This window comes from Littorina saxatilis, linkage group LG17 (genome assembly GCF_037325665.1).
Source record: "Littorina saxatilis isolate snail1 linkage group LG17, US_GU_Lsax_2.0, whole genome shotgun sequence".
NCBI classification, from domain to species: Eukaryota; Metazoa; Mollusca; class Gastropoda; order Littorinimorpha; family Littorinidae; genus Littorina; species Littorina saxatilis.
The window spans coordinates 41,798,031-41,822,082 of NC_090261.1; the positions used below are offsets into that span (position 1 = coordinate 41,798,031).

At 40.6% G+C, this 24,052-nt stretch overlaps 1 protein-coding gene across 1 annotated transcript; it reads right to left on the bottom strand.

The window, feature by feature from the left end:
- Positions 1 to 732: 732 nt before the first annotated feature.
- LOC138952929 (kynurenine 3-monooxygenase-like) lies at positions 733 to 23,983 on the bottom strand. The gene is made up of 14 exons (XM_070324682.1): positions 23,839 to 23,983; positions 20,190 to 20,259; positions 16,337 to 16,524; positions 13,770 to 13,818; positions 13,069 to 13,156; positions 12,248 to 12,419; positions 10,108 to 10,301; positions 8,949 to 9,006; positions 8,420 to 8,509; positions 7,179 to 7,236; positions 6,735 to 6,817; positions 6,314 to 6,415; positions 5,347 to 5,406; positions 733 to 4,646 (listed from the first exon to the last, which is right to left on the bottom strand). The coding sequence occupies exons 1-14, from the start codon at positions 23,887 to 23,889 to the stop codon at positions 4,485 to 4,487; spliced, it is 1,425 nt and encodes a 474-aa protein (XP_070180783.1). The 5' UTR covers positions 23,890 to 23,983; the 3' UTR covers positions 733 to 4,484.
- Positions 23,984 to 24,052: the final 69 nt, after the last annotated feature.

A 24,052-nucleotide genomic window follows, 5' to 3' on the forward strand; every position in this document is an offset into this window, starting at 1 on the left:
ACACAAACACACACACACACACACACACACACACACACAACCTGAATGAAACGTGCTTGTTAAGTTGTTGGTGGTTTTTTATAGTAGAATTTATTTAAGAAGCTAGGCTGTGCAACGTGGCGCTGATCGGATGTCCGTTAGGCCGTCAAAAAGCTTTTTTTTTGTCCATGAATTTGTATAGTTATGGAAATGTGCATATTTATCTAAATGTACATAGTTATCTAAATTTGCATTTCCTCACTGAACTGCGACACGTCCCTTATACTTGCTTCTTCTCTGTACTTCCGACTTGTCCGTTTGTTTATTTTGTTGTTTGCTTCTTTATTTCGTAGTTTGCTTTGACGGATTGTTTGATTATCTTTGTGCCTTCTTACCTTTCTTTCATGGGAAGAATGTTGTTGTTGTTGTTTTTATATGTAAAGAAACATTTCCCACCAACATACGTGGAGTTTCAAACTGCTTCAAAACTTGCACTATAAAAAGTTCGGCCAAAACAATCATAATATTGAACAGCAAACGCCCCTCTTAGTCTGACTCTCTCTCTCTCTCTCCGTTTCTGCCTGTCCTGTCTAACTCTGTCTTTCGGTCTCTTTCTCTGCCTGCCCCCCCCCCCCTCCCCTCAACAAGTATTCATTCATTCAAGCAGTCAGTCAACCGAACAATCAATCTTCATACTCATATTAGATAATGCACATTCAATCATTATGCACACGTGTTCAGCAGGTTATTAGGTTATTTTCTACAGATTTTATTATGTTATGATCATCACCATAGCATCACATTGCAGAAAGTGTTTTCCCACATTTGAGTTGGCAAGAACATAAACCCAAAACAGAAAATAATGGGGAAGATTACTACTCAGTTTAATCTTTCTATTTAATTGTATTCTACTTTATCAATTAAGCAACACAAATGTAAAAGACGATTCAGGGCTCTTACCCACAACACAAAAGATGATAATTAGTTTTAACGTCCTCTTAGAACCATTTGGCCTATCTTGGGACATGTTTGTTTGTTTGTTTGTTTATTTGTTGTTTAACGTCCAGCCGACTACGCAGAGCCATATCAGGACGAGGAAGGGGGGGATGAAGGGGGCCACTTGTCAAGCGATTCCTGTTTACAAATGCACTAACCCATTACTTGTGTCCCAGCAGGCTTTAGTAAAACTAAATTAATACCTACTGGAAGATTACCAGTTTCCAGTATGTTAAAATAGGCTTAACCTATCTACTGCTGGACTTACATCAGAACACTAACAGAATCTTGGGACATCCCAACACAAAAATGAGGACAGTACAATAAATACAGAGTGAATCCCAGACACCCCCATTTACAGGGGTTTGAGAAACAAATAAAGCCAAGGGCCAATCGAGCTCAGGTCTAGAGATGAAAGGAATATACTAATACTATGCTTTATATCAGACGAGGGGGCATAACCATAGCACAGTCCATGAAATAAATCAACGAGTTGAGTCCCTTCTTAATTTCTCAAGCAATGGTTCCAGAAGGGAAAAAACCTCCACAGAACACAATATTAAGGCCACTTGAAATAAGCTGAAAAACAGATGGGTGTTTGTGAGTGTGTATGTGAGGATGCATGTATGTGTGTGTGTGTGTGGGTATGTCTGTGTGTGTGTTTCTGTCTGTCTGTGTGTGTTTCTGTCTGTGTCTATGTCAGTGTGCGTCTATGTCAGTGTGTGTGTGTGTGTGTGTGTGTGTGTGTGTGTGTGTGTGTGTGTGTGTGTGTGTGCAATTGCATTGTGCGTGCATGTGTGTCGTCTGTCTGTCCGCTTGTCTGTCTTTGGCTAAAAACAAGGACTGAAAAACAAATCCAACCATATGTTATGAATCTTGTTCATAAAACAGATTAAAAAAATATCATCACTTCTGACACTTCAACAAACCAGCTGTATATTTCAGATTTTTCAGGGATAATACTGATGAAACATATTTCAGAGCAAGGCGTGGAAACTGCATGATATCAATAGGTCACAAGGCAAAACCATTACAGGGAATTTCCAAATTCAAAGACACACACACACACACACACACACACACCCCCGTTGGGGAAGGTTGTTCTTTGAAAAAAGATTTGAACGGGGATTAGAACGGATATTTACATACAGGAAATAATCAGCCAGTAGGCTGCTGGATTTCTCATTGACCTAAGCTTGATGTTTGCATGACAATCCAACAACAAAAAGTTGAATCAAAACCACTATCATGGAGGGATACTTTGAACTTCAAACATCTGGGCTTAGAATACATTGGAATAATTATAAAAAGATCAACTATCACATTTGATTGCATAAATCATGGAAGAAACTCCTTCTGTTGTCATGTCCCTTGGTCCATAAACTTGACTTACAGGCACCTGCCCAGGTAAAAGATTTAACTCACCATCTGAGATCCAGCCTTTTTTATTCCAACAACGGGACAGTAAAAAAGTCATGAAAATGAATACATCCTTCCACTTGGACATAGAAACCAAAACTCCACAACCGGACTGCTTTCTATGCAGAGAGATTTTTTTTACGAAATAATTTCAGATTGCCAATAGCGTCAGCTTAGATATGAATTCATAAAAAAATTTCGCCTCTGCCCTGGAAGTACCCTAGCTGACGGCTGATTTTTGGTATATGTATATGTGCGAGTGGAAGGATAGCATCTGGAAATCGTGTGCTGCGACTTTTTCTTTTTTCCTTGTGCAAACTACATGTCGGTTTATCTAGTTAGATAACTGGATATGTATAAGCACGAGCTTGGTTTTGTGATTATATTTGCGATTTTCGTGTGTACGCCATGTATGCAGATTTGTGTAGGTATATTAGTATTCATGTGTGAGTGTATGTGTATGTGTGTGTGTTTGTATGTATGTGTGTGTGCCTGTCTGTATGCATGTGTGTGTGTGTGTGAGTGTGTGTGTGTGTGTGTGTGTGTGTGAATGTGTGAATGTGTGAATGTGTGAATGTGTATCTGTGTGTCTGTGTGTATCTGTGCATGTGTGTGGTGATAGCATGTGTGTGTGTATGCGCATGCGTATGTGCGTGCGCACGCGTGTGTTTGTTTGTGACTGCATGGATTTAAACGATGAATTTGCTTTTGTACTCCTGTTCTTTTTGTGTCTTAATGATTGTATTTTGGCTTTGTACATGTGTATAATAATGTAATTGTAAAGCGCTTGGAGCTTTTATGTAAGAGCTCTATAAATTTCCATTATTATTATTATTATTATAACTGTCCCATGTAAAACCCTCGGCAGACCTGAGAAACTTTTCAAAAGAATGTATATGCACCTTTAACAAATATCTGCTATGAGAGGATACGTCCAATTTAAGGACTTCGTCTTCTGCGTTCATTAGCTACGACTGGGCAATAACCTTCTAAACTCTGACATATTGATCATCACAGGATCTTTTCCGTGCATATATACTCAAGTCTTGTGCTTGCATGTACACACAAAGCGGGATAAGGCACTAGTAGTAGGTGTGAACATAAGTTGACCTGGAACAGAAAAATCCCCACCCTCGACCCACCAGACTCGACGGGATTCAAACCCTGAACCTTCCACACGGATCGCGGAACGCTGACGTCCTAACCACTGGGTGATATACACCCGTCTGCAATGTAGGGACACTTTTAGCTCTCATAATTGCAAAGGTGCTATTACAATCTCCGACTTGCCCGATCAAGTACACTTACAGAAAATGTACTCAAAAAAAGAACTGGCAGAGAAAAAATTAGGATACTTTAGAGACATGCAAAAACAAATCATCATTGAATCAAGTAAGTTTACAAGCAGAGCAGCTCCCTTCAAGGGAAATATTGCAATGTCTTCCAAAACTGAAAATGTGTCACATCAGACATGCAGAAACAATTAATACATCATTACTGAAATCAAACTTAACAGTCACAATAATAAAATTTTAAAAACTTGACTAAAATTGTAACATAAGAAAGATTATATAGTTTATGGAACATTTAATGATAGACAAAAGGAAATGTTAGTCACAAGTATGTCTTCCTCATCATCTTTGAGGCAAATAGATATAAACAATCATTAGTTAAATAAAAGAAATTCTCGGAGTATAGGCGTTGAATTTGACCGTTGGAATTGTTGATGTAGAGGTTGAGTTCTTTTATTTATGTTATGATTACATGTATTTGTATGTCAGTCAATTTTGAAGATCATTAGGTCGACATATGCGTGAATGTTTTGCTTTGTCTATAATTATGTTCGATAAACTAAAATTCTTGTTTTTTGAGTCTTGATTTTGGAACATTAGCAGTCTAACTAAAGCTTACATTAAAGCAGATCATGTTAAGAAAAATATCTTCCAGATCTAAAGTTTCGCACATCGGACTTGATCGAGTCTTCATTTGGAAACATTAGCAGCCTACCTAAAGCTTAACATTAAAGCAGATCATTTTAAGAAAACTGTCTTCCAGATCTAAAATTCTGCACATCAGATGTGTTCAGACATTTATGACAGCCACTCCTCAACAGTGTTGACAGATTCCGTGCAGAGTTGAGCAATGAGCTGAAGTGGTGTGGTGTCTCGGTATGCAGCCAAGCGGAACCACCCTAACATGGTCACACCAACAGTGGTCATACCTGCCACACTCCAACCAATCACTGTCAAAACCTGGGAGACAAATGAATAAAATACCGGTGAATAGGCGATGTTCAAAAAAAACTTTTGCGAGGCGTGTTGCTAGACGTTGTCTTTCTTTCTTTATTTGGTGTTTAACGTCGTTTTCAACCACAAAGGTTATATCGCGACGGGGGAAGGGGGGAGATGGGATACAGCCCCTTGTCAATTGTTTCTTGTTCACAAACGAAGTACAATATATGACCTTACTGGGAGAATGCAAGTTTCCAGTACAAAGGACTTAACATTTCTTACATACTGCTTGACTAAAATCTTTACAAACATTGACTATATTCTATACAAGAAAAATTTTCCAGGGGTAAAAAGAGAAACAGAATCCGTTAGTCGCCTCTTACGACATGCTGGGGAGCATCGGGTAAATTCTTCCCCCTAACCCGCGGGGGTAGCTTGACGTTGTTGCGAGCACATTTAAGACACGCAACTCAATAGTGATTGGCCTATTTTGTCACGCGGGTTCGTTTGCCCCCTTTTTTTCCACAGCAACAGTTATTTCCGTAATTCGTTTATTCCAAGTGTTGACACTCCAGTCATAGTTGTGAAACATTGCAAACCAGGACAAGGTGATAGAAATATGTTAGTAAGTGCCATGTTTATGCACACATGCATATCTAATGCACAGTGTTTCTCAAAAAGCTACAAACATGATAATATGAATAATATGCAAATTACTTACTTTGTCCTGCCAGGCTCTGTTGGCAATGCACTGGTGATACCTCATCCGTGAGAACGCCACCTACAAAACAATGGTAAGAGTTGACTGTATATAATTCGTATTCATACACTTGCATGAACAAAGTAATGCTTGTGCAGAGATGAGATTCTCTAAAAGTGTTTTGGGAGGAAATTATTTGGCGGGGGTCTGGGGGCCGGAGAAGGCCCTAGTGGGGTCCAGGGGCGTTGCCCCTGGTGGGTGTCAGGGGGCAAAGCCCCCTGAAGCTGAAGATTTTTTGACACTTTGACCATAAAAAAAGACTTGGAAATGAGTCCGAGCAGTAGAAGCATACAACATTTTGTCAGTCATATGTCCAATGGAACCACAACTACTCTACCCCCCCCCCCCCCCCCCCCCATTTTTTCTCAACGGATTTAGACGATTCAGAAAAATGGTCCTGGGAACGAAATTTTAATTGGCGGAAGAATCTCATCCCTGTTGTGTTAATTGCCCTCTCTTTCGGAGTCTCTCTCTCTCTCCTCTCTCTCTCCGAGTCTCTCTCCAGTTAGTGCTGGATGTAAGAAAGGACTTTAGTAAGCTTAATCCATTACCTTCAAAAATAAACATTTAACTTATCTCCCGAGCCCTCCCCCACTCTCTACAGAACTCTCTTAAACTTTCTCTCTCTGGCCATGCACGCATTTTACCCTTTAACAGCAACTAAATGATCTCTTGTGATCTCTCTCTCGACACAAATACACACACACACACACACACACACATGCACAAATGCACGCATACACACACAGGCACGCATGCATGCACACACACATCAATGGTCACACCCATATTAATAACACATGTATCAGGAATTCCCAAAATCAATTTTATATTCATATCTCCTCTCATAATTTTATATCTTCTTTAATAATCTGTTTTTCCTTCTGCCCGAGCTCATTGCCCGTCTTTTTCCTTTAACTATTCTCACCGAGGTGTAGAGGGGAACCCAGAAGGAAGGAAACAGTCTGTTCAGCAGGTTGTCAAAATACTTGCGCAGCAGGAATAGGTACGAGTTCACTGAAGCTCTCATCTGCAAATCATAAACACCACCATTATCACTTGATCATCATCACCCACATCATGGTCATCATCATGGTCGTCAGCATCGCCATCTTCTTTTTGTTATTGTCAACGTCATTATATTAGTCATTGACATCGTTTTGGCATTTTGCTGTCTGCATGTATACAATGCCTAAAAATATCCCTCAGTATGACATTGACTGCTTAAATTTACAACAAAAAAACATCAACCAGCAGCTTTAAGTTTTCTAGCAATATATACATTACAACCTCATCAATATCCATTATTTAAAAAAACCAAAAGAAGCAAGTCGCGCAGACATTCTCACCTCGACGTAATTGTACATGGCCAAGTCACACATTGCTTTGGCGTCTGGGTTTCTGTATTCCGTGTAGGCTGGAAGAGCTTTGGCTGTGAAAGAGAATCACATTTCGATCACCATTTTGAGTTCCCTACTTGCATGACTGTATAAACTGGTCGTGCTCACACATTGGGAGATTCATGGGTGGCAAAAAACCTGTATGGTGAAAAGGCAAAACAAAATGTGTACTTGAAAAGGTGTCCTTTAATTGTGTGTGCGTGTGTGTGTGTGTGTGTGAGTGTGTTTGTCTGTGTCTGTGTGTCTGTGTGCGCGTTTGTACTTGTGTGAGTGTGCAGGTGTAATTAAGAGTGAGATAGGGTGTGTGAGTTGGTGGATGCCTGTATGTGTGTGTTCATGCTGTATTTTCTTCACGTTTGCCTACTTATAAATGTCTCTAAATCAAAACCTCACCAAAGTCATTGTTGTATTCATCCAACATCTCAGAAAAGACAATGCAGTCTTCAAAACCCTGCAAAATGTGAACAATATACAAAAACAAATAAATAAAAAATATACAAAGTTAAAAGCCTTCTAAAGACTGAACACACAAAGTAATACAGATTAAAGCATTCTGAAAACTGACCACCCACCTGCAAAGGAAAACGTGTTCACTCAAAACACAAGTACTCATAGTAGCATTTACTTTGCAGTACACAAAATATAACTGATTTCTTCAGCTTTCAATGGTTTCACTGGCACCCCCTTTTAGTACCCCCAAACCAGAAACATGTCCCCTTTTAAGACCCTTTCTTTATTTGGTGTTTAACGTCGTTTTCAACCACGAAGGTTATATCGCGACGGGGAAAGGGGGGCAGATGGTATAGAGCCACTTGTCAATTGTTTCTTGTTCACAAAAGCACTAATCAAAAATTTGCTCCAGGGGCTTGCAACGTAGTACATTGTATTACCTTACTGGAAGAATGCAAGTTTCCAGTACAAAGGACTTAACATATCTTACATACTGCTTGACTAAAATCTTTACAAAAATTGACTATATTCTATACAAGAAACACTTAACAAGGGTAAAAAGAGAAACAGAATCCGTTAGTCGCCTCTTACGACATGCTGGGGAGCATCAGGTAAATTCTTCCCCCTAACCCGCGGGGGGTTTTAAGACCCTGCTTTGTCATACTTTCGGTTAATAAAAATCGCTGTAAATGCATGTACCCCCATTTAAAGACTCCCTAGCTCCTATTAAAGACCTGATTTTCTCTGATTTGATGGATGTCCTAAACAGCGAGTACTACTGTGCCGTGAAGTACACCACATGGAAAAACTGAATGTCACAATCAGATCAATCAAGTTGCTATCTGCATGTTTTAATAGTGTGACTGGGAGACTACTGAATCACCCTACACAGCAGACTCTGCAGAGTTGTCTGCCATCAAAGAGCTTGGACCGAGTAGCTCGACGTTTCTTCTACGTCGCCGGGTAGACACCCGTCAATTGTAGAGTTCTGTTTGTGATGGGGTCTGGCTGCTGCTGTCTCTATTTGTATGCTCTTGGGAACCGATATCTACCCATAGTAGTTTTTATAGGACTATTCAATATTAGCTCTAAAATTCTCAACCATGTTTGCCTGCCTGATTGTTGTGCTTCGTGCACGGTTACAATAATTAATAGTTCACAGTAAATGTCTGAATGTTGCTTACGCAGTTCATGCCTTGCCCGTAGAAAGGCACCATAGCATGTGCCGCATCTCCCAGGATAACCACCTTGCTGCCAACATGGTACGGGTAGCACTATAAATAAGATATACACACGATAACACACACACTAATATAGAGACGCTCACTTTCTTTCTTTCTTTTCTTTTCATTAAGCTACAACCAACAACAGAATTCAAGAAAATTAAAATTGAACTCCCATTCAACATCATGATTTACCTCACCATCAATGATCATCACCTAATTCCCTATTCACTTTGTTCAAATACAAGCTTGTTTTGTAACATTTATCACGTGGGTCATCGATCAAGTAAACATTATGAACTTTTTTTTTTACCAAGTTTTGACTGCATTTGTATAAAATTGCATTGACTAAATGAGCCGATCAAACAAAAATATGCAAATAAAAACAAAACAAAAACGTGAAAGTAAATCCAGAAATCAGATGCATTGAAGTTGAAAAGAAACTATCAAGACTTAAATGAGAACTTTTTTAATCAAAAGCAGTATCTACCTTGACGGTAACCATTGGTAATGCCTTGATTGCAAAGAATGCTTTCTTGAGATTGTCTCTGAAAAACACACAAAACACTTATAGTTAAACACTTAATTCGCACAAGCCCCTGCCTAGGCATAAAACAACTGAAAACAAGTTTTCTTTAACACGTATAAATACTCAAACCAGATATTTACTATTCAACAATAAAATGGGCGCGACCTCCCATATACATAGCCCTATTTTATTTAAAGTCTGAGTCTCTAGACGTGCGTCAGGTGGCAAAATTACTTCCACAGCCTTAAGGACAGTACGTGCTTGTGTTAATTAGATCAACTGCTTTAAAAAGAAAAACTGACTTTGCTCTCTCCTTCACAATAGTGAGCAATATACTGATGACTCTTGGTCTTTAAAGGTTGCATGGTATCAATAGACAAATTCCAGAAATAACTGTCGGGTTTGTATGGGTGGTGAAAGAGTTAAGTACCCTTGCATTTGAGCAGACAAACTTTGCCATGTACGTGCTTCCTGTACACGTGTTTGAGATACGCCCTCTCGCTAGCGACTGGCCTGTAATGTCACATGGGAAAGTTTCCCCACGTGACATTATAGGCCAGTCACTAGTGAGAGGGTGTGTCTCAAACATGTGTACAGGAAGCACGTGGCATTCATATGTTTGTCTCCACAAATGCAAGGGTACTTTCACTGTATGGATGTAACCCAGATTCCACTGCAAACAAATCTTTAAAAGGGGGGGGGGGGGGTGTGTGTGTGTGTGCGTGTGTGTGTGTGTGTGTGTGTGTGTGTGTGTGCGTGTGTGTGTGTGTGTGTGAGGATGTAAACCAGATTCCACTGCAAACAAATCTTTAAAAAAGGGGGGGGGGGGGGGGTGTGTGTGTGTGAGGATGTAAACCAGATTCCACTGCAAACAAATCTTTAAAGGGGGGAGGGGGGTGTGTGTGTGTGGATGTAAACCAAATTCCACTGCAAAAAAATCTTAAGAGAAAAAGAGAGATTGAAGGATGTTACAGCAGACAGGCACAGACAGAAAGAAGGGGAGAGGGATCGAGGAGGGAGAGGAAATAAAGGAGAATTACCAGACAGAAAAACACAGAATAAAACAAAGAGTCACTCTCAGTGAGAAGAACAATGTGAGTTGTCTCCCCCAGCAACTCACTCTCCAAGCAAAGGAATGGAGTCGGGAAAGGTATCAGTGAAGAACTGCATGAGGTCTTCCTCGGTGTGGATGGACTCAAACATGTCGAAGGGCATGAAGATGGTGGTGGTGTACGATTTGTCCAGGTTGGGCAGGGCAATCATCATGAACTCATTCCGTGGCCAGATGTGCAAGTAGTTTATTTCCATTGCAAACTGAAACAATGAATAGATTTAAGTTTAGAGGTGGAAAGGTACTTAGGTCAGAAACCTCAGGGGTCCCCTAAAAAACCTCCAGGCAAATGTCAGATGACAGCTAGAGGCAGTGTAGTGATATCTGCCCACTGCATGGTCATGGTGTAAATGACAAACACCAAATCATTACAGCGTTGATTGGCCAAGTCATGAGGCACATGTCATCCTTTTCGAAACCTTCATGCAAATCAGTGTTAACACTTTCGCGACGGGAGGTGACTATATTAGTAATAGCGCTGCAACGCCCACGGACGGGAAGTGACTATTTTAGTATTAGACATACAAGGTACACGACTCGTGATTGCTTCCCGGTTTTTGAAGCTTGCAGTAAATTGAGTTGTTTCCCTTGACACACTTGGTGTGCCCTTCCGCCATATGTAAAATTAGCCTGGTTTGTGAGGTTTTTTCGAGAAAAAAAATGAATCGAAGGCGAGCCTTGTCACGGGAGGAGATTCTCCGGATGTTGGATCTTGAGGACCCTGTAGATCATGATTCCGACGTGTTGTTTTCGCCTCAAGAAAGCGATAATAGCAGTGATATTGAGGAAGAAACAGTCCCGTTGTTGCTGCTAGTATGAGTCGGCAAACTACACGTGTTAGGGTGGTACTGCATGAATCTTCGAATGTGTAGTTGCAAGGGGGGCGTGGCAGCACTGATAACAATGGATGGCTGGAGCCTAATCCTTTTGGAAATGTTCATAGGTGTACAGTTGGGACTTTGTTGTGAAAATGTGACTTATATTCAATATGGATTACCTAGACATCATTTGGTGAGTGTCACAGTTTTGTTTCATTTGAGTCAGGATGCTGTGAGTGAATGCGGGATTTGCTTGTTTTTTTCTTTGTAATGTCTCCTTATTTCTGTGTAGAATTTTAACAATATTTCAGCTAATTCATAGGTTTTACACCTTGTTTGGTTATAACATTATTTATAATACTTTCTGTTAAAAAATAACTTTTAAAAAAGCAGTGGAAAAGAAAACACACACAAAAAACCGTTAAAAAACAAATTATCCCCCTTTCACCCCCCCATTGCTAAAACAACTCGCGTGACAAACTTATAAATAGCACGACTGAACTGGGCATCCATTTTTTAATTAGTACACAAAATTTGGTGGTGATTGGACTTAATTCAAGCTTGCTAGACAGATTTCTTTACAGTTACTGTTTTTTGGGAAGTTTCTTGGTGGCAAGCTTGGGCAGGCAGGACGTTAACGCCGTGGCAATGCTAGTCACAATAGTGTTAAAGGAAGATGCAGAGAAAACTCAAGGGTTGTTTCAACAGCATCGACGACTGGATGCAGATGACCTTCCCTGCATGACCTCCTGTCCATCCATAGAACAAAAGATTAGACTGGAGGAGAATTTCTGCTTCTCCTGCCCTCAGGTCTCATGAACGACCGTCTCAGCCAAGGCACTGAGATGAGATGAAGAGATGGAACTGAGGAAGAAATGGAGAAAGAGGTGGAGGACAACAACAATGATGGTGCGAAGTACAATAGGTTTCTACTGCGGCTGCTAATGATGATGCTGCTCAATCATCCTCATATTGATGACACTGAGAAGGAGGGGAAGGAATTAAAAACAATTTAATAGGCAGAGAGAGAGAATGGCGCATATATATATATAGCCATTTGAACACACTACATCAACTATCTAAGAACACTAAATTAACACCAGCAAGTTAAAACAATCAGAATTTCACCGCAAATAAATATAAACAAAAAAAGGCAAACAAAACAGACTAGACAAAAAGCTAAATTTGTAATAATGTTAAGTTTAAAAGGACAACAGGTTCACAGTATGCCCTCCTCCCCCAAATTAATAAAGAGGCAATAAGACATATTTTCTGAATATGACATTAGAAACAGCTATTTAATTTTTATACAACCAGTCCCAGATACACACTTGATCATCATCAGATGGGGGAATGTTGAGCTCCATGTAGCCGTGGGGGATGTATTCCTGCTGGTAGTTGAAGCGGACGCTTGGCTGTTTCATCATCTGCAGGCGAATCGATGAGTATGCTCCGTCAGTGCCAATGATCAGATCCACTGTTCTTTTCACTTCTCTTCCATCGCTGAAAAAAAGGGGAGACTAAAGCTATGTTTACATACTGCGACGCAATGGCGGCACGGCAGCGGTGTGAATAGGCTGCAAGGCAGGCAAATCTGTTATGCACAAATGAATTCTATTATTCTTTATTTTTCAATTTACCATGTATTTTCAAAGATCAATGTGTGAATCACATCATATTATTTCTGTTCCATTTCTGCATACAGTCAAACCTGCCCCTGTGACCTACCTCCTGCCCACAACAACCACTCCCAGGGATCACAGACGAGGTTTTCTTCTTTATAATTCACCTTTTCATAGCAATCACCTGCCCATAATGACCCCTTTTGGTCCGTCCTGTGGGTGTTTATTATAGACAGGTTTGACTGTATTAATGAGATGTTAAAGAATCCAGCACTTTTGCGTTTCAAGTGTTTGACCTGAGCATAATGATCATAATTAGTTAACAGAACATAATTATTCAACAGAAAAAGAATACTCACTTATCAAGAAAGCATATACAGTGTTAATGTTTTGAAATATATATTTTTAGCAGAGCGCAACATCGTGCTTTTTAACAGAACATTTATATTTAGTTACAATACTTAAACTGTTAACAACCAAAAATGTCTAACTGGTACACGAGTTACATTTAAAAAGAAAAGAAAACTTACTGAAGGAATACAATTTCTCCAGTGTCAAAGTTGCACTTCACAACTTTGTGGTTGAAGTATGTCTTCACATTGGGGTATTTCTCAGCAGCTGCAACAAAAATGAAAAACACCACATAACGACTTTTTCTTTATTTGGTGTTTAACGTCGTTTTCAACCACGAAGGTTATATCGCGACGGGACCCCATAATGGCTGACAGCTCGTATCCTTTGGGTGTGTTCCACGTGTTAAATACCCCATAATTGCTTCTTTCTATCCCTTTCTTTCTTTATTTAATTTGGTGTTTAACGTCGTTTTCAACCACGAAGGTTATATCGCGACGGGGAAAGGGGGGGAGATGGGATAGAGCCACTTGTTAATTGTTTCTTGTTCACAAAAGCACTAATCAAAAAATTGCTCCAGGGGCTTGCAACGTAGTACAATATATTACCTTACTGGGAGAATGCAAGTTTCCAGTACAAAGGACTTAACATTTCTTACATATTGCTTGACTAAAATCTTTACAAACATTGACTATATTCTATACAAGAAACACTTAACAAGGGTAAAAGGAGAAACAGAATCCGTTAGTCGCCTCTTACGACATGCTGGGGAGCATCGGGTAAATTCTTCCCCCTAACCCGCTGGGGGATTAATTCTATCCCTCCTGGTTATAGGTAAGGTGTAATCTCTTTTATCAACATGCCAGAACAGTACACTTACCATCTAAGAGCACTTCATTCAGAAGCCTTCTGTCCACAGACATGATGTTCTGAAACAAAGTATTGATACCCTATCAAAAACTAAGACTTATAATCATATATACAAACAATGTGTCCTAGTGATATTGGGTTTGTTTCTTTGCCTGGTCATGTGCTTAACGGTCATGTGTTGTTGCTGCTGCTGACAATGGTGGTACATATATATGATGTAGTACATTATGCATGCTTGCGTTTTTGCATGCTCGTTTTAATTTTGCCCGCAGAATTACTTCAAATATATTATAGTCTTGTCAACGTGTTTGTACAAGATTTAACTAAGTTTAATCTTCTTTCCGCTTGAATAACCTTTCCATCCACGTCAACTATGACTTCATGCAGGCTTCCTATAATGAATGCAGAATATTTTATTGCCCAAGGCAGGGAATTCGTTTTAACAATTGCAGTTAAACAATCATTCCAGCCAAGCACACCCAATACACACATCTATACAACAAATCAACGACATCAATTAACTCATATGGCTCTATCTGACCAGGTACGGATATATATATCCACTCAGACTGTTTGCTTCAGTCGCTTCCTGTAACGTCGATCTAATGCCTTTCTTTCTTTCTTTATTTGGTGTTTAACGTCGTTTTCAACCACGAAGGTTATATCGCGACGGGGAAAGGGGGGGAGATGGGATAGAGCCACTTGTTAATTGTTTCTTGTTCACAAAAGCACTAATCAAAAAATTGCTCCAGGGGCTTGCAACGTAGTACAGTAGAACCCCTCACAACGACCCCCCTCTCTAAGGACTACCCCGCCACAACGACCCTTTTTTTTTTAACCGATGTGTTTCCTTATATAGTTGTCACCAGTGTAGCGACCACCCCGCTCTAACGTCTAAGGACCGACCTAACAGCTTGTGTAACGACTTTGTCAGACAAAGCCAAGACTCAGTCAGCGTAACGCATCACTGACAAACCGGTTATAACCAGTTATAACCGTCTTGCGTAAGCAAAGGCACTAATTAACCGCTGAGAGGTGTGATGGTTGGGTGGGCTGAGTAAACATCACAAACCAATCATCGAGAAAACAAACTCACGTGACCAACACACACCGTTCAATTCAGTCAGAATAGACAGTCTTTGGACAGAAGAGCAGTGGAGATCGACATGGCGTCTACAAAGAAAAGAAAATATTTAACTCTCGAGAATCGAGTGAATGTTGTGAACAGACACAAAAAGGGAGAAACTGCCATCGCGATTGTAAAAAGTCTTGATGTTGGAAAATCGCAAATTCAAAGAATTATCCAACTCCAAGAAAACATTCTGAAAAAGGTGGGGAAGTGGTGACAAGGCAGTGAACACACTCACCATGCACTGACATCATACAAAAGCAGCCACACAAACACAGCACAGAGGCAGAGGCAGGTGTGCAGATGCTTTGTGAGAATAAGCGTTGAAAACCAGTTTGAATAAAAAACCAGCAGATAGAGCCGCATGTCATAATCATTCTTCTTGTCTGGCTTTATTGACTGCATGCCGATCTTGTGGCAGTGACTTTTCACTCTTCAGTCGGACTGTACACAAACCGCTCTCACTCTCCCTCACTGACTACCCAAAGCGCTGACAACTGATGTTTGGAAGAGTACACCTCTCTATTTCTCTCCAATGCTCTTCCTGCTGACTTCAGTGACACCGGACACCCCACTGAGTTTAGCCAGCTACCCCCCCCCCCCCCCCCCCTCTCTCTCTCTCTCCCCCCAGCCATGTACTGTTTGGTGCTGTGGCCAGAGAGGTGTCACCGGCTAATTGAGGCCAGCTGCACTGTTCACTCAGAGCAAAACTAGTTGACTGTGTCTAACTTTTGACAAAGCAACACAACTGAAGGGTTCACAGATTAGGTAACCAACTCACTGGTCAAGGCTGCAGGGAAACAAGAGTATCTTTTCAATGAAAGAGGTTACACACAGATACGCGATGCTGAGAACGGTGGCCGATTTTTCACTCTCTTTCTCGGAGGGCCTTCATCATTGCAGGGACTGCTGTAAAGAAATGCTTGCTCAGAAACTAACTCTTTTTGCATTGAAACATGCACCAGAACTGGTGGACACCATCGACAATGTCAAACATGAAATCGAAGCAGTTTGCTTGAGGAAACAGTCGTCAGCAACTCAAACTTCTCTGTTTTCTTTTTTTAAGAAAATCTGAGGTGACTTTCTTTGTGGCCCCGCCCCCTCCCTCTGTAAGGACCCCCCTCCATAAGGACCGATTTTTGTCAACATTTTCAAGGTCGCTAGAGAGGGGTTCTACTGTACAATATATTACCTTACTGGGAGAATGCAAGTTTCCAGTACAAAGGACTTAACATTTCTTACATATCTAATGCCTGCATTCCAGCGTGTTGATATACAGTTGCTCCACAGTCACTACAATTCTGAGTGACCTGCTGCAGCACAGCTGGTCCCGGCTAAAAAAAAAAAACTTTGTCAACATAGGTGGGGTAGAAAGTGTTAAAATACATACACAAAAATAACCAACATTATATAGCGTCAGCACATGTACACTGACAGCAGCAACCCACCTGTTTTCCCTTGCCATAGGGTATGGGTCTGCGTGTTCCGTCTTTGTCATGGATCAAGCGTGCGTACATGGGGATGCCTTTCTCTATGATCTTGTCTTCCAACCCAACACCTTTCAGCGCCTCTCGTCCCCTCACAGAGAGGGCAAGGTTGATGCTACGACCTCGCACCACTTCCTGTGTGCGAATGTCTGTACATACATCAAGTCAAAGTTAAGGAGGTAAGTTCATTATCCTACAAGGAACTTAGTCGATAAATATCGACAGGGGGCCGACAAATGGTTTAAATGGGAAATGTGTGTATATGGGTGTGGGTTTGAAACAAACAAACAAACCAACCCATGTGAACCCCGGGCCGCAGGCCTTCGATGTAGTGATTGAAAAAAAAAGGATGTTCTCAAATGGTTCAATTCTCATTTGGTCTGATTCTCAAATGGTACCGGTATACTCCCCCCCCCCCCCCCCTGGCCGCAGGCCTAGGAGTAAAATTTTTATAGACACTGACCTTCTTCCCAGGGGTCATTGACCCAGTTTTAGCTATGAGAGGTGGTTCGCCCAGAGGCTGTAGAGTATACTGGGGCGGTCTCTTTGATGTCTTGAGAGGAAACTTGGCCAGGGTAGTACATGCACCAGAACTGGTGGACACCAAGGACAAACATGAAATCGAAGCAGTTTGCTTTCAGAGAGAACGGTCGTCAGCAACTCAAACTTCTCTGTTTTCTTTTTTTTTTTAAATCTGACTTTCTTTGTGGCCCCCTGACTCCGCCCCCTCCCTCTGTAAGGACCCTCCTCCACAAGGACCGATTTTTGTCAACATTTTAAAGGTCGCTAGAGAGGGGTTCCACTGTATGACCTAACCGCTACTGGCAGACGGCCTCAATCTTCACGCGCAAAGACGAGATTAATAGGTGCTCGGTTTTGGTATTTTGAATTACATTGCATTAAACCTTTGTTGGGTTTCATGGTCATGGCAACAGCCATAATAATATTACATGATGTATAATATCATATTTCAGCATATGTGAATTACATGTCATCATACTAAACTGTCATACATTTTTATTCCTACATTATTCTGATTGATCACAACCAAACCTACTATCATTGGACACATCCAAATGCAAGCGCCTGTTCTTGACAATTTCTCTCTGATCTAAATATAAAATCAGTGCAATTTCCTGGGTCGGGCTTTGCCACAGACACTCACGGTTTGGCCTGTAGGTAAAATGTACAATGTATTTTCTGATTTGTGCACAAAAGCTTTTTTTCTTTTTTCTTTTTTTTAACATAACAATGTTTAATGTCACTGTATGTTTAAAAGACCATGGTCATATTTGTAAAAAAAATGTTAAATTAGAAAATAAATAACATTTTGGTTCATGATTTTTCCTACACCTGTGCTAAAAATAAGAAATAAAAATGTCGGGTATATAAGTCACTCAAATACAGCTAGGTATGAATGGCTCGGTTTGAGTTTGTTGCAGTTGACCCTGCACAATGCGACATATCATGTTTTTATTGAACAATTTTGACGTCACCCCTCCCATAGGGTGACGTATTTCACAACTTCCTGTGTTACACAAACTCTGTGATGACCAATTTTGACGTCACCCCTCCCATAGGGTGACGGATTTCACAACTTTCTACAGATGAACAATTTTGACGTCACCCCTCCCATAGGGTGACGGATGTCACAACTTCCTGTGTACACAAACTGATGACGTATTTCACAACAAAATGGCGCTGCCCATGGTCAACCTCGAAACTATCCGTATAGAATGGGGGCGTCCTCGCCCCCATAATAATGGTTTTGAAAATACTGTACAAAGTAGCTCCTCTCCTTTGTGAGTGGAATCTGTGTATAATACAGGCATGGGATTTGAAAAAAAGTAAAAAAGGCTAAAAATGTTTAAATTATAGCAAAGTCGACGACGCTAAGCGCCTAGCCTTACTAGGGGACTGTCCGGGAGCATGCGAAGAGACGAGTCCATTTCATTTAAAGTAGTTAGAGAGGGTAGAATTGCAAACAGTTCGCCGCGAACATAGCGTGCTTACAACATGAAAACTTGTCCTCTTTTTGCGAATAGAGCGTCAGCTCTACGCAACGCACCCCTGGTGTGTGTGTGCGTGTATCTGTCTCTCCGTCTGCCTCTGTGTGTGTGTGTGTGTGTGTGTGTGAAAGAGGTTGGGCTTTGGAAGTCAGGGGTAGGGTTTGACAGAGAGAATGAAAATCTGTCAATGCATGCATTTCCTGTGAATGAGAAAAAAGCTGGTGCCATTCAGAACAAAAATCATTCAAGAAAAAATAACTATAATTCAAGAAAAAAATACACACAAACATTATATAGCTGCAGAGCACCATCACTTAATTATCTTCTTTATTTTAGATATCTAGTTTGTATATGAAGGGGAATAACCTTAGAAATAGATTGAAGTCTAAGTATACAGTTACCTCCCCTGCTGATTATGGAATGGATACCATTTTGCAATGGCAAATTAGAGCAGCAATCACGTGCAGAAAAGTAATGAGATTAGACACACCAATATAATGAAAATTTACCAAACAGAGTAACGTACTAGTAAATCTTGTAAATTTACTAGTACGTTACTCTGTTTGGTAAATTTGTGATGGAATGATATAGTGTTGCTAGGTGCAACATCAAAGCAGCATAAAATCAAGTATGGAGACAAAAACACAAGTAGTGCTTTCTCAGGAGAAAACTTTCAACATAAGTTTGGTTTTGAGAGCGTGTGACATGCATCCCAACTACATGCATGCAGAAATTAGGCAAAAACCAGCTAATTACAGGATAAGTCATATACTCTATTCATCGTTAAAGGCTGACAGTCCTATTTAATTAGTTTAATTACTTCCAGGGCTTTTCCCATCGTTGCGGGGATGTATAAATTAAGCTTCCTGCAAAGTTTTAGGTTTGAAGTCCTTCCCAATTATGAGAAATAATTAATTCTTTATTGCATTGTTTAGCAACCGTTCTCCAGGACTTGGGCTATTTTTAGACCGTTGACGTCACTTCGTGTTGTTTCGTAAACCAAAGATGGCGTTTGGGACTGTTCTGTTTACATTCAACACTATCAACACCACTTTGCAATACTGAAATAATTTTTTCTGTGTTTGAAAGCTACAGCCAATCGTTATTATATCCCCTTAGGTACAGTTTTATAACATTATTGGCACATGTAAACAATATGAATTAATTAATGAACGCTACGAATATGGCAGCCTTTAACATATGATCCACTCGTATTCTGTCTTCAATCAATGCCTCTTTCTCAGAAACGGTGTACATGAATTTGCGCAATCAAGGACAGCTGATCTGAATCAGTATTGACTGATTACATAACTGATGTGAATTCCATATCATAATGATCGACCGTTTCAAATCAGCAGAAAACATCACTGACAGCTGATGCCTGGCCTAATTAAACTCTTTATGTTTTTTTGTGAATGCATGTACAGTGGAACGCCCCTTTTAAGACCTAAAAAAACCTGAGAAAATCAGGTCTTAAAAAGGAGGGAGTCTTAAAATGGGGGTAATTTAACAGAGGATATGAACAGGTCTTAGAAAACAGGGTCTTAAAAGGGAGGATAGTCTTAAAAGGGGGGTTCCACTGTAGCATGTGGTGTGTGTGTGTGTTTTCATGTGAATGCATGCTTCCATAGTGTAAAAAAACCAATGTGTGGCCAGAAAAATGTCTCTCACCCCCCCCCCCCCTCCCCCCCCCACCCCCCTCCTTCCCTCCTATTATGCACCATAATTTTAAACAAATTATACAGCTTCCTCTGGTTCCTGATCTTTCCCACCTAGCTGTTCCTTCCATCTATGCTCATGTTTACCTGATCTCATTTCAAACAGCTCCACAGTAAAGCCTCTCTTGGCCATGTAGCATGCATTCAAAGCTCCAACCTGGAAAATAAAAAGATACACTGATGCATGCTACGTACAGCAAGTGCAAGAATAATTAAGTGTCAACCCAGCTGGATCATTAGGGGGCAATTCGTCTCAACAGGAAGAAAGCATAAATCATATTTATGAAAATTAAAACAGCGAGAGAGAGATAATGTCATTGAAAATTCTTTATTTTATTGAGGGTAAGTGTCGATACCCAGCGATCGATTTACGTTATTTTACATCAGATCCTCAACAAAAAGAGGGACCTTAATTAAAGAGAGAGACAGAGACAGAGATCGAGACAGAAAAAGAAAGACAGGGGGAGAGAGGGACCTCTAAAGATAACAATTACATGCAACTCATTAAGTCAGAATCACTTGCAAATAACAAATATAATGTATGGTCGATCCTGTAGGTACAGTACGTATCACATTATCTCAAGTTGTCATTTGACCAGTAAGAAAGTGGCCCCTTAAATATAATCTACAATGCAAAAACATTGAGGAGGAAAGTCAAGTTCTTTCTTTCTTTATTTGGTGTTTAACGTCGTTTTCAACCACGAAGGTTATATCGCGACGGGGAAAGGGGGGAGATGGGATAGAGCCACTTGTCAATTGTTTCTTGTTCACAAAAGCACTAATCAAAAATTTGCTCCAGGGGCTTGCAACGTAGATATAGGTTACACACTCCGAGTTCTGATTATCTTGCATATTTTCCGGAGGGTCGATTTTCATGGATTACCGAGCCTTTGGCGAGGTAATACATGAAAATCGACCCGAGGGAAAATATGCAAGATATTCAGGACAAGGTGTGTAAGCTATTTATCCCATTACTCCGACGTTTTCATTAAAAACACTTACTTTTTCCACTAAAACCTGCCCGTGCCTGTTTTCAGCTTGCCAAAAGCCTCCGCAGTCGAAATTCATGTCCATGAATTCCTGCGCAAAGCTAGTTCCCATTTGTCAGCATAATGGACGGCGTCATTCGACTTGTATGTGGACATTCAGTCATTCATATTGCTTATAAAAAGGTCTGCTATCTGCTTTTACATTTTGAAAGTCATTTTAAAATATCCCTGTGTATATTTGACATCGACTTTCGTTATACTCAATTCGGCATATCGGGTTTATATTTTTACCAGAATTGCGCACGATTATGGCAGCGCAACAAATTCAGTTCGGGCCGTTCTGGTTTGATCGTTGACCCAAGTCAGTTAGCATGCAATGTTGGCTGTCATCGCGCTGTTCTGTTTTGGTTTTCACACTGACGTGGATCACTTACATATTCAGTCGTCGGGTTTAGGTGAGCCAAAGCTTCAATACTTCGCCTGTTGTAGACGTTAAGCAATAAAGCTTGGAAGTTGTATGTCGGCACTGAGAGTCGGTCGCGGTACATCGCTTTCTACTTTGTCCCGGTCTTGAGTTTGAACACCTAAGGTTGGATACATCTAACACCTCACATCCTCTTCTCTTCCCCATATATCTTCACGTATCTCCAACTTCTTTTCGTCTTCTTTTCATTTTGGTGCCACTCCCTCATTTGTCGCTGAACCCCGCAGTTGACTCGACTCGGATTCACACAAGCCCGTCTAGCAGACGACAGTTCGAACAGTCTTGAACAGCACGGTTGCAAGCAGATTCAGCTATCAATCGAAGCAATACACTTAAAGCCAAAGCAAATAACCAAATGAGAAAACCTAACGTTTGATTTGACTTCATGGTGAGTCTTCTGATAATTTTTGGGGCGTTGGAATGGATCTCAACGGGTTCCCAGCTACGACAACTTTCTCGGTTCTGTGTAGATGGCTGTCTGTGTAAAAATTAGGGAGTATCGTCCCTTGATCCCACTCGCGATACTCGTTGAACATGCCTTTGACCATGCAGTCGCTTCAGCCAGCGAAATATCTTGACTCCGCTCTTTAAATCCATGCAGAATGTGCGTATCGTATGAAGTATTCTTTATTTTCTCAATATTGACACATGTAGGCCTGTACCTATACGTGATATTGACTTTGACACCACAAAATATTTCAGTCGTATGTTGAAAAAAGTAGTCCATCTGTAAACTCTGAATATGCAGATGACCTCTATAAATTATTCAATTGTGCTCTGAAATCAAAGACAATGACCAATGACAGTTGAGATCGAAACTCGGTTGTGATGGGATATCCATATGGTTGTGATGGAATATGCAGAATAATCACCTCCTCAGCCAACAGAGACAAAGAGGCAGGTCATGGGATAATACAATATATTACCTTACTGGCAGAATGCAAGTTTCCAGTACAAAGGACTTAACATTTCTTACATACTGCTTGACTAAAATCTTCACAAAAATTGACTATATTCTATACAAGAAACACTTAACAAGGGTAAAAGGAGAAACAGAATCCGTTAGTCGCCTCTTACGACATGCTGGGGAGTATCGGGTAAATTCTTCCCCCTAACCCGCGGGGGATGTAAGTCAAGTTAACAGGACTTAGAAGTAATTATGTTCAGTAATAAAGTAAAACTACTAAAATACGCAACCGATTTCCTTTCATGTACTAGAACATAATTTATTTTAGAGAGAGAAAGCTAGTGAATAGAGACAGAGCTAGAATGCAAGACACTGACAGACTGACAGATCGAGACAGAAATTACTAGATCCTAGCTGACTCATACTGGAATGTGCAGGAAGAAATAACAAACATAAGGTAGAAAGCCCAAAGGCTTTTTAGCCTTATAGAGAAAAGTGAACATATTGTTGAAATGATCTAGCAAGCTGATAAATAGAACTTATAAATAGCACAAAAGAATTAATTGATAGAGGCAGTTACGTAACCTAGCTACTATAGTAAAGTGTATGTTTATAGCAACAAGTTATGCCACAGCTGCACATGTAACATTATATGGCTCTCAGCAAAAGCCTCTTATCCTGTAGTTGCACACATCAAGCTTGCAAAATTAAATACCTGAAAACCACTAATACAACTCAAAACGCTGAGCACCCCCTACCCATGCAGAGCCCCCCCCCCCCCCCCCCCCTCCCCCATGCATACACATGTAACATTATATGGCTCTCAGCAAAAGCCTCTTATACAGAAGTTGAATACATTCAACTTGCAAAATTAAATACCTGAAACCACTAACAGTAATACAAATCAAAACGCAGCACCCCCTCCACCCCCACCCCCCCCCCCCCCACCCCAAAAAAAGCTATCATTTGTGACATAGAATGATTGAATCTAAACTTTTAATATGTGAACAGCTGCTCCGTGTACACAACAGCACTGAAAAACGCAACCCTCACTGGGTCAAGCCTATAGCTAGGTTAATTTCCGCTGCCTGTTGACAGAAGAGGAAACTGCATGCTTATCAGTTTCTGTTGCTGGCCGACTAAACTACGGCCTTCAAATACCATTTCACATTGACCATGAGGTATAATGAACGTAACATTGTCACTGTGTGCGGGATGAATATTTTCCTGTTGCTGTATGACACAAGCGTGTGTTTTTTTTCTCGAATTTGTCCAGAAGTCAGAACACACAGACATTATCATGTCAAATAAGTTGTACCTTTAAGTTTAAATAAAGTTATTTTAGCAGAAACGTACCAGCCCTCCTCCGCACACTGCCACATGTTTCCTGCTCGCGTCGTCTGCCATTCTGTCTTCGTCTCCGACTGCTCGTCTTCTTCTGGTCGCACATGTCTAGTCAGCTTGGTTTTGTTATCTGAGTTTCATTATTGTTGGGGTCAGGCTTTTGTGGGGTCAAGGCAAGTAAGCTTATTTGAAATTTGATTGGTTCTCAGAGGACTCGTTTCTGTTT